The sequence below is a fragment of the Magallana gigas genome, chromosome 8 (assembly GCF_963853765.1).
Source record: "Magallana gigas chromosome 8, xbMagGiga1.1, whole genome shotgun sequence".
Lineage (NCBI taxonomy): Eukaryota > Metazoa > Mollusca > Bivalvia > Ostreida > Ostreidae > Magallana > Magallana gigas.
The window spans coordinates 39963430-39978428 of NC_088860.1; the positions used below are offsets into that span (position 1 = coordinate 39963430).

A 14999-nucleotide genomic window follows, 5' to 3' on the forward strand; every position below is an offset into this window, starting at 1 on the left:
GTAAGCTTTCAGTCACTCAAGAGGATAAATCTGATGATTTTTTAGCATAATTGTAAAGATTTCAATGACGTCAATTTATTATGATTTTGTATCTGCTTTAGAGTACTGTATGTTACGAAACCGAACTTTTATGGAAAATTATAATAAAAAAGTTCATTATTTACCACAAAATCATACACATTAGGAGAGGCCATTACTTAACTATTATAAACGTATATCTGATTAAACTCTGTTCATGGATAAGAGAAAAACAGGGGTGATTATGAGGAACCTAGTACATGTTTCAAGTAGCTGTATTATAAATTATGACGATAGATTTGAATTTCGCTTATTTAAGCACGTCTTGAGTAACTTAAACATGAAAGTGAACGATTTACATGTGCTTTGAATTAGTCATATATATTACTGTTTATTATTCTGTCATGATAAATACTGAAATCTTATTAGTTTAGACGCAGTTTACAATCAGTTTTATTATACTTTCATGTTAAATACTGAAATCTGATTGGATTAGATTTAGTTGGTAATCCGTTCTATTACCCTCAGCGTTAGCAACACACTTGGCAACGGGTAACACAACAAATTATTACATGGGCGTAAATTATGCGCGTACGGTTCGCCGTAGAATTCACTTCATTTCTATATAAAAGCAGTAAAATTTTCTTTAAAATTAAGACACTCAGTATAATAAAACAAATACCGGTAGTGCTTGTTTGGGAGGGTAACTGTTGAAATTGACACCCCGAGACAACCATTGTCAACCGACGAGAAGGGGTGAATACGAATATACATGTAGTTTAAAGACGAAAAAGCTTCACATATTGAATAATAATTTATTTTTCAACAGATAATCCTATATAGATAGATATAGTTATATATTTGCTCTCATTTTAATGCTAGTAGATATTTGATGACATAAAAACTGTCAGAAAGAAAGATTTGATCAGACTTATACATAGAAGTGTCAACATGGAAAAACACCCTGCGTCGAAAAAAAAGAACTTCAAGCGAATAGGAATTATCCACAGATCTCTTCGTTTTAATGGAATGGCGTCCTCACAAGCAGGTGTTGCAGTAGAAACTATAGACGGAACCTTCCCAGTCCCGACCATGTTTTCCGGATAGTTTGGGGGAAAATGAATACTAAGTGATCTTTACGACTTCACTGCACGAAAAAATTGACATCTGAAAATAAAAGGAAAAAAGAAAGTAGAATAATCAAAATGTACAATGTACAGTAAATTCAATATGCTCAGAAATCACAAAAATATGGTTTTTGATAAAAACTTTTAATTTTTCGATTAACGTTACATTCTCCCTCATTCATCTCAGATTTATAATGTGATAAATAAATAATAATCATGAATTGCAAACTTTAACACTTTGTACAATTTTTTCTTCTCTTGTGAACCGCGATATATATATATTTTTTTATATTTTTAAGCCGAAGACGAAGAATAAGCAAACATTGTTTATAATATTATGTATTATTGGTGTTCTATTAAATTCTAATAAGGCATGCAATGCAGCTTTACAACAAAAAACAAAAAAATTCCGTCGTAAGTCCCTACGAAAATCAATTTGTTATTAAATGCCACACTTTTACAAATCATTTTTTTTTTCTTGATGCTCATCGGATGTTTCGTGGACTGCAAAATGCAAATGAACGGTCAAGGGATCAGCAAACAGTTCTTTTTAGGAGATAATTAAAGGCAACATTGTAATTACGGGTGAATAGTCGGCGCATTTTGCCGATCTTGTCGGGATTCGTACGCGAGTCATGAAGCGGTTTATTAATTTCTTTCTTTGTTTTATGCGGACTACGAACTTTTACACTTAAAACTGCTTGAACTATAACATCAGTCAAATGTTTCCTACCATCGTTTGGCCTTGTGGATAATACGTATATAGTGTTTTAAATGATGAAAATATTATTCCGATTTTTCTGCATTACATGTATGTACAAGTGCAAGATTTCAACAACAACAAAAAAAATCACATTGACTAGTACTCTAAATGGTTCTTCCTCTTTGGGCACAAAGAGTTTTATAAAATTTCGACAGGAGATAAACATGGGTTAATATTGCAAGATTTAGGTTTAAAATAGATTAGTCGAATCAGATAAGATTGATAACATATGAGTTTATCAAGGGCATTTTTACACAATTAGCTCAAAAACCTAATCAAAAGTTGGGGTAAGGTTACAAAAAATCTCTGAAGGAAAACGAAATATTTTGATGAAGTGAAATATAGTTTGAAGTAGTTTCAAATTTATAAAATCTAATTTAGGAACATTTTAAGGATAATTTTTGAAACAAATTGAATCCGTTTTCCTGCAACCCGCTGATTGTCCCTGTGGATTCTCTTTTATGTGTTATTGTTACAAGGATAATGTTGCGAATAAACTTATCCGTTTTGCAACACATATATATTCTCAGAGGATAATCTTCAATTAAACCGATTGGTAATTTGACACCAAAACTTAATATAAACAGTATAGAGTGTATCACGAGGAATTAATCAGCCAAATTAATTGGACAATTGATAAAAACTGTGAAATTAGGTCGACGAATAATGTTACACGGATTCATATTCGTATTGATATCAAAGTCTAATTCAAATACGAAAAGATTTATCGAAAACAAATGAGAGAGAGAGAGAGAGCGAGAGAGAGAGATGATAAATTCACGCGCAATTATATGTATGTATGTATGTAATTTTAGCGTTTTGTATTAATCTAAGGGGGGTGTACGAGATGAGGTGAATGCATGTAGGTCAACCAAGTGTTCTAGAAAACTTACCACTCTGAGTTGCCAAAATTTGATGACGTAGGTGATTGTCTTCCGCAGTGAGATCTGTTATATTCCTCCAACTGTGAATAAAAATAATCAATGATTAATTATCGTTTTAATTTAGTAAATTCTAAATCCTCCATCATTCGAAAACTGGTGTAACATTTAGAGTCGAAAGTCGAAGAATTCTAAAACGAATAATTATCTATAAAACACAGTCAATCATGTTTTTATTATTTATGGTAAAGAATGAATGGGGTATTTTACAAAAATTGTCTTCTAATATACGATATTTTTTTTTAATCCACTGTGTTTATGCCCAAAGCGGTGCTGATTATGAGAATGGATTGAGACCGCAGTTTTCGCTTTTTGAAGCGCACAATTTACTCTGACAATAGGCGATTTTTGCTCGGTTTGTTACCATTAAGTTTTATAACGATTTCCCGATTTTTTCGTAATTTTGCGATGATATTTCCCCAGTAAATTCCAGACAGACATTAAGATCGCGGGGGAGGAAAGATTGTATTTTTTTTTCTCATCCACCTTTATTTGGTAATTAGTGTTAATTGCAACCAAACAAGGAATTTAAAACGCAATTTTATATCAATGCCCAAAGACAAAAATGGTGAGTGATGATAATGTTGAGTTGATCGTGGAAAATTGTTAACAAGACTTTGGAATAAAGACGATTACTAGCATATCAGTTTTCTCTATCTTTTTTCCGTTTAATCTATAGTCATTATTAAGTTGTTAGGGTTATTCCTTAACAATACGCATATTAAAAAATCAGCAATGTTTGAATGATAAAAAGTGGTTGAAGAAAACCTTATTCTTCCTGCAGAATGTGCCATGTACGTCATTTGCACTACCTGCCGACACATACCCCGAAACAACTAAAACGCTTTCCATCAAAACCAAGTCCCCTTCCCTGTAAATGGGAGGTCGTTTTTATAAAGGTTCGTATGTTTGTCAGTTATAATCTTTAAAAAAGAAAAGTAAAAAAAAAATGGTAAAAAAAAAGAAAGATCGAAACCAACATTACTTCACCCAAGAGCGTTGAATACGTGCACATGTAGGAGCAAAGCGATATTTAAGCAATAAAGTTACAAATATATCTTTGAATTGTGTATAGAAAAGGCATTCTGGCGTTTTTATTGTTGGTCCACCTGTTGTATGAAAGGAAGGTTATTACCTCCCACGATACGGCAAATCCACCGACGGGCAAGATTCAAGAATTTTTGGCATCACCCGTTTCAGATAAATAAAAAACCCAATTATTTAGGTTATTTCGAAAGAATGCGAACTACTTTCTTTGAATTAGGTTAAAGATACTGCGTCGCAGAAATCTTTATTTATACCTGAAGAATGCAGACGAATTTCTCTTAAAGTGGTCGGGACATTACGTTGCATAAAAACAATATAGTCTCAATGCTTAGAGGTCTGAATAGCTAATGATGCGAAGTCTTTCGTAACCACAACCATTGACTGCGCAATATGCATGGCTTTCATATCATCAATTACTAGGTCTTGCCCTGGGTATGTATTTATTTTTTTTCGCTATTAACACGCAGCGAATAGATGCAAAAGCTTAGAACTTTATTTAGAATAAGGCAGGAATCTTGTTGTGATAAATAATGTAACGTAGTCCCTTTGATGCAATGCAATCATATCTTTTTTAGGGGTATAATCATTATTAGGTTTTTAATGATACTTGCATACTTTTAGGAAAAGTACACTTTTAGTGTAATTTTCATTAATATCGCACGTACCAATGAATATCGTTATGTACTTGTATCCCCCCCCCCCCCAAAAAAAAGGGTGGATTTTAAAGTAAAGGAAAATGGTCCGAAGTCATAGTTTCTCTTAGGAAATGTTGCATGAAATTGACATGATGCTTCCATTACAAGAATAAAGCGGGATAATGGTTACGCGATACATGTTTTTATTTCCGCCAGTTGACTTTTCTTTGATCAAAGCTCGATAACTATTCGATTAGTTCAAGTTTATTGTTAATGTTTTAAACCTGAACTGACAATAAAGTTATTTACCAAAATCTTTGAATACCCCCCCCCCCCCCACGAGTTAAAAAAAAACCCCGTAAACGAGACGACCATCCACACATTAGGTAAACAGAATTAACAGCATACTCCCGGATACTCCCATTTATTAATTGTAGCAAATAATACGCATAAATAGGTAAATTGCACAATGTATCCTCTTCCCTAAAAAGACAGTTCAATAAATGAAGACTTTAAATGTATCAACAACATATAACTTCATGATCATATAAAAGTACCCCCATACCTCCCCTAAATTACAGTGTACATTAAACCATTGGCCCACACTTTACTTTGCACGTAATAAATCAACCCCGCACCAGCTGTTTATTTTCTCAAATAATTTTGAGTGTACATTACCAACTCAAGATCTGAATAGACGATCGAGAGTTTTGCAATTACAACTCTATTGATCAGAAAGAAAGAATTGATTGTTAATTGCACATTAAGTGCGATAAAGGGACAGGTGGTTCTGGGTGAGAAACAAAACAACGCTCCTCATCGTACCCATCAATATTAATCGGCCATCTGAAACCATTCATCAGATTTGAATTACGTATCTGAATTCTGGTCAATTAGTATTACAACGAAGCTGTAATTAGCCCTTCATTTTAATTACTGTTTATTGACCTGGAATTCCATCTGCTTCAATGTACAGGAATGTTTAGGACATCATCGGAGAAAGCTATTATTTCTATAATCTTACAATTTCCTTTAGCGTGTGTGTACGTGCATATAAGGTAGAGTATTGGGATGGGAACATTTTTTATCATGGTTGCTCCGCGTTCGGAAAAATTTGATTGACATCCCCAGATACAAGAATATGCGATGGAAGAGTAATCCCAAGGAAATGTCAACTCTATCTTGGTGCGTGTTATCAGAAAATAAAATTTGACATTTATATCTGAAAACATTTGGTGTGGGTGAGGGTAGCTTCATGAAACTGTGCATAGAGTGCATTTAGGTTGGTCAAACTAACAAATTGTATTGCCAATTTACAGACAAGTGTTGTAGCTTAATTCCTGATGGAGATGAGTATTGAAATCGGTCTAGGTTGTTAATTACATTAAGAAATTTAATTTAAACTTTGTTGCGACCTTTACCGAAAATTACCCCATGGCATATTTCATTGATAACCAAAACAGCAATAGGTCTTGGTGTCGCAAACGAAAATAAATCGGGTTATTGAAATATATATTAACGCAAGCTCAATTAGAATATTGAAAATAACGGTGTAAAAAAATAAATTGCACAAATTGCAAAAGAGTCATGTACTTGTCTCAGCGCTACCTTATTGTTTCGCAGTATCATATAGAACCGTTATATCATTAAATGCCATATTCAAAATTGGATTTCGGAACCAATGATTTTATTTTGCACAAGAGAAAAAGCAGTGGTTAATGTGTTTTTCGGGATTCATGAAATAACAATGTTTTAAATTCTGGTATGTCGAGTAATGCCAGAAAAGGGAAAACGAGTTTCCCCCGCCTTGCTGTTACTCTTGAACACAAACATAAAAATCTTTTTTTATGCAGTGTACTTGTATCAACAGCATTGATTTCAAACCAATCAAAATCACGTGTTTATAACTGAAATAATCTTAACTCAATAACATCCTACCCCCGCAAAAATTTACAATAAATAGAAATAAAACTAACAAAAGATACCCCTATTCGACCCCTCCACCCCCCAAAAAAATCCGAATTGAACAAATCAACTCCTTTTAATGAATATTTTTCCTCTCAAAACAAAGGTATGATTTTTTTCTTTTAATCTGTATTGTTATAAAAACTTATTAAATTGATGTGCAATTACAAACAAATCATTTTTGTATTCCGGTATTTTTTGTTTCGAAAGAAAGAAATAGCTCATTGAGCAAATTGCGATAAATTATCCAATGTTTAACATTGGAATCAAGAATTTATGCACAATAAATCTGTTGTTCAGCAAAAACGATTTCCCAATGGTTTTTAACATGCGCCAACACACTTAATTAACAAATATCATTCGCCGAACAATTTCTCTCGAGATCTGTCAAATTAGATTTTAAAGTTAAATAATTCCATTTGAATCGTCCCTTGGATAAAATACATTTGTATTCAAAGCTTATCTTAGGCAATTTAGAAAAAAAGCTTAATTAAGAGGATTTTGCTCTTGTGTGAGACGCGATTTCTTTCACAAGGTCAAGCAAATATATTCCCAAGTCTGCGGTATTTGCAGGAATAGCTTGTTAGTGCCAATAACATGAAGCCAGGTCTCATTTATTACGCCCAAATCCCCCAAACATCTCCATCGCGTTGACGCTTCCAATTTGATTCTTGCGGTTTAACGAGCAACTGGTACAAAGTCTCGCGAGACTGCGCGATAGATAGAGGAAAACACTAAAAGGTAGCACTAGCTCTCCCAGAAGATCGACAAAAACAAACCTACGGTTCAATTACGTTAGCACCCCAATACAATCAAATTATATCATCAGTACGACCATAGCGGGACTTCATTAGTCTTTAAAATGTCTTTTTTTCTCTGCCAGGGAATGTAATGACATTTTTAGCGTTGCCATACAATAGATTGTTGATAAGTTGGAGTTTCGAAATGTTAATTCTGTTTTAGAGGCTACCAAGACTAATGCTTAGATACCTGTTCAGTCTATGGATTTACAGATATTGCATTTTGTTTTGACGCGCAAACACTAGTACCTTTATATATACTGCGGAAGTGAATGTAGTTCTAAACATGTAGAAACAATATATTCCTTCCAGTTCTTTCCCCAATAATTCACATTATTTCTTCAGCCAAATAATTTAAAAAAAAATATTAATTTGAAAATATGTTTTTCGGAATCTTTTCTTACATGTATATATAGTTATCTTTAATCGATTGAGAGCATTACTTCAGTTTATTGAAAAGAAGTAAGACTTTTATCACAGAAGAAAATGACCCATTGTCACGCCATTGGTGATGTATGTATACGGTATTTAATCACGCTGGCCCTTTGCAATCTCTTTTGATGGAATATCCGGACATTATGCCTTCATACCATCATATTTATTTAATATATTGGCGTATCAAAGATATCATCAGATAGATTTGTCATGTTATGGGGAAATTGACCCGGTTTTAGTTAAAGAAAGTCTGGTGTCGCACCATTATACGTTGTAAGCCTCAGACTGGCTCACTTTGATCAGTTGAATACAGATATAAGATCTGTTATTGCCTGAGGAGTAAACAAATGACCATAATTCTCTTTTAAAAAAGCACATCAAAATAAAAATTAAAAAAAACCCTGGTTTTAAAATCGATTTTTTTTTAGAGTGAATAAGGTGTTAAGTACCTTTTTCTTTCTTTTTTTTTTCAGTTATTTTTTATTTAAAAATAAGGCAATATGGCATTATATTATACTTCAATGTAAACAAGAGATTTTGTGTCATTAACCATTTATCATTGTATTGGATTTGTTGACTTTTTTAAAAATCGAAAACTTTTGAATTAAAAAAAATCTAATCGATTACAACAATACATACTCATGTATAACAGTGATATTTAAAATTCAAATTAAATAATAAACAAAAAGAATTCTACAACTGTGATAAGTTGAGGGTATCTCCAAGAATAGCCGTCACACAAAACTACCTTTACGGCAAAGCTAATATGATTTGAAATTTGAAGTTGACATAAAGTGTACCAAACTGCCTAACAAACCTTCATTATTTTCTGAATATTAAGATTCTGTATTGTACTTAACAATTATGAGTTTAATGAAATACAATATTAAAAAAAAATCAAACACCCCCCCCCCCTCCACCCCCCCCCCAAAAAAAAAAAACCCCAAGAAACAAACAAACAAAAACAACAACCGGCGACAATCTGTTATTTATCTAATTGGTCGGGAAACACACAGAAGTCGTCCAGTTTTTTTTTTATTACGCAGGCATCTTTAAATGCACTGCATGTCAACAAAACCCGTGTTTCATTTCTTTAGGCACATAAACTTCGTTTCTCTAAGGAAGACAAGCATTTGACTGCTTCATTCTTTCTTTAGATAGAGTCAAATTTTTAACACGTACATTTTTCATTTGTATTTGCAAAAGCGCTTAATGAAATAACAAAACGATTAGATTGAAATATTTCCGGAACCCCCCCCCCCCCGCCCCCCCCCCCCCCCCCGGATTAACCAGAACCCCCGCGAAATCCAGTCCTAATGCGATTAGATCAACACTGGTAGGCTGGTAGGAAACATATATAAACAGTGAGCCAATATCATTAAGCTGGTTATCAATATCTCCCCAAGATATCACAATTCACTGGAGCTCGATAGAAATATCATCGTTTTCATCCGATCAATTTTTATCTGCTGTTGCGAGGAAATGGCGATGTAAAAATCTTTTATCGGTTAATTAGTTATAATGAAAAAAATATCTTATTGCTGAACTTATCAAAGCACGCCTACTCGATTAAATGTAGGATTATTTTTATTACAAGAGAATGCATACTGTTTACGATTACTTCCGAGATTTGAAACTCTTTATTTGTAACTTTAAAATTAAAAAAAAAATCTTAAGAAGGTTTCAAGGTTGGACATCAATGACGAACAAAGATTTTCCATATTAGGAATTTTGAATGCTTTATCGAGTATTTTGTGTCTGCCTCCTGTTGCTATAACATAAAAAAAAGTCAATTTATGAAACTCTTGCACAATCTCTTAAACTTATGCCATCTGTTTCTTATGACATTAAATTCCCTAAAAAGATGTACATGTACGTAAGCAAGTACAAACACTTGATCCGAAAAAAACTAGACAATCTTTACACCTGCATCATACACCTAACCTAAATATATAATATCAAGCACTCGTTGAACCCGCGTAAAATATATCTCACTGTAAGACGTAAATTGTATATCATTCTCCAAATGCACTTTTAAATACGTAGCACTTTTTCTCCCAAGAGGCCTTGCAATTATCGAGTCGCCGTATGCTAATGCTCGGAACTAAACTTGTTTGTCCAATACAGAAGCGTCGGAAGCAAATTGAAAGTGTTTGGGTTGGGGGGGGGGGGGGGGGCTCAACTCAGTCCCTCCCCAGCCCCCCTCCCCCGCCCCCTCCCCGGTTCTGACGCCTAAGCAGTAAGAGTCGATATGCATGCTACACTGTCAGTTTTATCTTACATGCACTGTTTTCTGCATGACCTATTAAATGCACTTTTTAAACAAGAACAAACGTAGATATATACTATACATTTACATGTATATTCCACAAGTTTCCGAAATTATAAAATGGTTAATTTGATATGAAAAGTTTCAAACTTTTCAAAAGTTATTTGAAATTTTATCTAATTAAAGAGTATCGTATTAGTAAAGTAGGACACCCCGTTACATGTGTACTTATGATACATTTAAGATTTAACAATTTACCGTTAACCATAAGTACAGTTTTTAGTAAAATTTTAGATTGATAAATCTTAAACTTTTAATTGTAACACATTTCGACATGGTTTGGGTTCATACAATACTGAATCGACGGTACTTTGAATGTGATGGCCTTTTACATCTATGATTAAATAAACTCATGATCCATATCTACAAGAAATGATCATATATGTTCTATCATGTTGAGTATTCCTATTTAAAAATATTTGAACCGAACTAAGATCAAAGTTTTTCTGGTCAAGAGGAATAATTCAAAAACGTTTACAGAACACGACTTTTGTTACAGTTTACTTCAAACAGGAAGTTGAAGAACACTGGTTAAAATTGCCTTATCTATAGCTTACACGTGCATGCATATATAGCTTCGGAATTTAAAAAAAAACCCGCGTTTCTATACATGATTTTTGGTATACATGTTATTTTTAGGGTAAGAACTTATGGCATGTCGAACCTTAATTTATACATGTTCATACATGAACATTTTGCGGGACCACTAGTTTGCAGACAAACGAGCAATAATTTATAAAAGAACCACGAAAGAGTTTAAAAATACATGTTCTCAACTTTAATTAAAAAAAAAACCGGATAAAAACTTTTCGTACAAAAACAGGCATTTTGTTCGAGCGTAATAAAAAAACCCATAGATCAAACATTGGTCAACGCATATATTGCATGCATTTTAAGACTTAGAAATAAAACTCTTACCTTCAAAATTGTATTCATTAGTTGCTGTATCTGATATTCTAAATCTGGACAGGTGGAAGATTCTGATCGCTTTCCCCACCCTGGTGCTCGTTTGCCCCACCCAGGTGCCCGTCGTTCAACAGAAATGTCACTATCTGACCTTTTGCCCCACCCAGGTCTCCGTTTGTCCAACACGCTAAAAGAGTCTGTAGGTATACTTGAATAAGAAAGGTCAGTTTCACTCAATTCCGGAACTGTTCGCTTGCCCCAGCCAGGTTTTCTCTTTTCCATCTCTGAGCGTTTTCCCCATCCGGGTTTTCGTTTGTTAACTTCCATCGCATTTAAAGCGTCCATTAAGTCCGATGTTCGTTTGCCCCATCCAGGACGTCGTTTTTCAATGAAATTATTAAGATCCTCGTTAAAACTTCTTTTACCCCATCCGGGAGCCCTTTTACCCCAACCCGGTTTACGTTTATTCATTTCAAACTCATCCTCCATACCACGCTTTCCCCAGCCAGGTTTTCTTTTTTCTATTATAGAATTCGGTAAATTATTTGACTCAAAGTCCAAGCTCCCTCTTTTACCCCACCCGGGTCTTCGTTTGTCTACTAGTTCTTCATCCGTAGAAACAATTCCTAATACGAGCGCTATTACAATCAGATATAATGACGGGGATTCCATTGTTGCTGCTGTTGTCAAACGCACACCGATTACTGATCCACACCAAATACCTCGTGCTCTTTTATCGTTTATATCTGGTCATAACAACTCATTTTAAGCTTAGATGATAATAAACTCTAACATCCCGCGCGTGGATACGTTTTCAGTCAATCATTAGCCAGATCGACCAGAAGGGGCGTGGCCTTCACAATGTCTCAAATGAACATCAACATGTAGGCACAGAATCAATTTTTTTTGTATGTCGTTTTTCTATAATCAACCAAACTTTTGTCTTATTGGTTACGAGATATTAAGCCATTAGAAAATGTTGTCATGAATAATTGAAATCGGAGGATTTTATGGAGGACATTTTTAGCCTCGTTTTGACGTATCTTATTACCCCGCGCGTAGTTTGTTAATGCTACATCGAACGTCATGTACATTACATATACGCTATCCGTGAAAATGCTAGTTTTGGCTCTCCTAAAGGTGGGTGGATCAATACAGAGATAAGGGAAGCCTCCCTGGGTGTTTAGGGATTTTGCACTAGTTCAAATAAAGAATTAAGACATTTGAAATGCCACCCAATGTCGGACTGGGAATTGATGTCACCCTTTACACAAACACGAAACATATCCAAGGGTCTCCTTTTTGATAACATCTAAATTTTTTTGTTTGGACTTTTAGTGCATTTGCTTGCTTTTGGATAAAGAAAAAGAAAAAGACAATAAACAACTGACATATTCTCTTCATTTGTTCTACTGGGTTGAAGTATGAACTATTTTTAACGTATAACAGCAGTATACTAAAGAAGCTATATTGCGAAATCCGCAATGCGGTTTATACATAATCACGTGGGTGAACAGTATTGCGTTATTTAAAAAAAACACAAATCATCAAAATTTCAGAAGCAAAATGAAAAAGATCAAACTCGCAAGCCGTAAAGCCTGCACTAATGACGTTAAATATTTAATGCAAGGTTGTTTATTTTATGACATTTAAAAGATATTTTGGTGGGAATATGATATTAGCAACACTAATTAGACGCATGTTGTTAAAAGCACTACTAAGTACTACTAAGTAAAGATTAAGACAACCTACCAATTGCATGTTATTTGTACATAAATGAAAAAAAAATGAACTTCAAAATATGTTAAGTGACAACCATGTAAAAAGAAAAATTTAGGCAATATCAGACTTAAAAAATAATCGTAATAAATGAATGTTTTTTTTTTATTTTTTTTTCTCACCAGAGCTTATGAATAATGATAGGCCTACATGGAACAAAATTTGATAATTATTAATTTATGTGCAGTTACCCGAAAAAATGCAACCATATGGTATATCCATGTATATTTGCAACAGTCTTGGCCTGTCTATTCATTTTCGGACTTTCCGCCACAATCGTCGATCTCTCTGCTGTGCCAACATAACCAGCGTACAATGGAGGTCAAAATTAAATTCAACTTGTTACGATGTATGTAATATTTACATCATAGATAGCGTCATTTTGTGATCTGTTAATCCCGAGTTCGTGGCCGGTTTGTTTTCTTTTTACAATTTTTACCTTAAAAAGAAAACTTCGGAAAGCATAATGTTACCAATATTAAATATCGTTATTTTTTTTTTTCAAATTTAACACACAGTTTTTTTCCATCTGAAACCCCCGCATCACCAATTCTCCGAAACTTAGATATATATCGGGGGGGGGGGGGGGGGGGGCAGACTTTCCCCCACTTTTTTGCGCAGGAAATTTAATTTAATTAGTTTAATTTGAAATTACATACAACAATTCAAGTAACATGTAGTTGCCCCCCCCCCCCCCGGATTATTATTTTCTTTTTTTAGAATTTTGGAAAGTAACCACCCCCCCCCCCCCCTTTTGCGCTTGTCAAGATAGTTTGGATGAGTCTGCCCCCCCCCCCCCCCCCCCCCCCCCACACACACACACACAGGTACTCAAAAGCGATGCTACGTGCATGTTTTTTTCCTGTAAAACATCTCGCATAACACTTAATTGTAATAAAATGCTGTGATGTAATTTTTTTCATCAAAATAAACAATGTATATAATTCTAGCTTAATATACTTTTTGGTCTTTCACAATTTTCTGATAAAATGCTGTCAAGTAATTTTTTTCATCAAAATAAACAATGTATATAATTCTAGCTTAATATACTTTTTGGTCTTTCACAATTTTCTGATAAAATGCTGTCAAGTAATTTTTTTCATCAAAATAAACAATGTATATAATTCTAGCTTAATATGCTTTTTGATCTTTCACAATGTTGTTATGGAACAGTAGAACTCACTTATTTACAAGCCAATTAACGCCCCCGCTCATAATCTGGAAATTACGATTGTGAGACAGGTTTTGTTTATACAACTTCATTCAATTCTTACCTTTTCAAACATGAAGCTCGGAAGTATGACTACTCAAATACTACACAATTGAATGATTTTAATACATGCTGTATATAAACTTTTTAAAACGAGGAATGGATGGTCTTCGCCGTCTTTAAACTATGTTAATCTCCTATGGAAGAAAACCTCTGTATTTAAAGATATAGCAAGGTATCCATTTTTCAAAGATAAAACCCACGGATGTTACCTTGAATAATTGAAAGTTTATAGCCAAACAAGTACTTGGTTGACCACGTGGCCTCATGCATTGTATAATATCCGATTTGTATTGTATAGATTTGTTTGTACTGTATGAATTTCGATATGTATTGTCAAATGTTTCATTTGTATTGTTAAATTCTTTTTTATTTATTTAATAAAGTATTTAGTGTTCTTTTCGATGGGTATCGCAAACTGTGTCGTAAAAATATCATTGTTGATATGTTGTTAAATTTCCATTTTTTTTACGTTACAGATAAAAGTTATGCAATAGAAATATTAAAGAAAACAGAAACAAAGGATCAGGCAAAATATTGCATCATTTGACATGCACCTCTGTAGATAAAACAACTGACTACAGAACCAAAGTTCCCAAATTCTCAAGATCGAATGCTGCTTATGAATTGAATTAAGGTTTAAAAACTTTTGGTAATCGAAATTGCAATTTTTATTTTACAAATTTTATACACATTCCAGAACATTGCATCTTTAAAATTAAAACATTTTCACGATTGATATTAATAATTTTCAATTTTACGCTTTACATTAAATTTAATTAAATGTGTTTTATTGGTCTAGCAAATTGGTTGTCAAGTTTCAAATTCCTAGTTCTTACAAACAGGGTATGTGTGTCTTCTTTATGTCATCATATAACTTTATAGATACATGTAATACCACATTTATAGCATAATGGAATGTGACAAACAATTGATATTGTTCAGTGTGCTAATGTTAATGAAATTTAAACACAAGAAATGCAC

General features: G+C 33.6%; 1 protein-coding gene across 1 annotated transcript; it reads right to left on the bottom strand.

Moving 5' to 3' along the window:
- Positions 1-813: 813 nt before the first annotated feature.
- LOC105318796 (APGW-amide-related neuropeptide) lies at positions 814-11724 on the bottom strand. The gene is made up of 3 exons (XM_011416078.4): positions 10979-11724; positions 2802-2872; positions 814-1185 (listed from the first exon to the last, which is right to left on the bottom strand). Coding segments are annotated over exons 1-3 (732 nt in total). The 5' UTR covers positions 11639-11724; the 3' UTR covers positions 814-1184.
- Positions 11725-14999: the final 3275 nt, after the last annotated feature.